The 224-nt window shown below is 36.2% G+C and overlaps 1 protein-coding gene across 1 annotated transcript in view; it reads left to right on the forward strand.

Moving 5' to 3' along the window:
* LOC119589334 (glucose dehydrogenase [FAD, quinone]-like) overlaps nt 1-224 on the forward strand; it is a gene marked incomplete at both ends in the record, with an annotated part of 61710 nt that extends 61486 nt beyond the window's left edge. The window contains 1 exon segment of the mRNA XM_037937954.1: nt 185-224. Coding sequence (XP_037793882.1) covers nt 185-224 — 40 coding nt within the window.

The raw sequence follows: 224 nt of genomic DNA on the forward strand, positions 1-224 counted from the left end.
AAGCTGTTAAGCTGACTTTACAGATATTTCCTTTAAAAAAATATATATCATCCTTAAATTATATACTAGCTAACATATCACCTCAGAGCATTATATGCGCCATAACAATCAATTCCTTTAAATCAATAACAACCACAGAAACAAATAGACCATTCTCTCCAACAACACTTTTCTTCCTCTTCAGTCAGAGCCAGGATGCGCACGCTGTGTGTGGCGGTGATACT

This window comes from Penaeus monodon, chromosome 25, assembly GCF_015228065.2.
Source record: "Penaeus monodon isolate SGIC_2016 chromosome 25, NSTDA_Pmon_1, whole genome shotgun sequence".
NCBI classification, from domain to species: Eukaryota; Metazoa; Arthropoda; class Malacostraca; order Decapoda; family Penaeidae; genus Penaeus; species Penaeus monodon.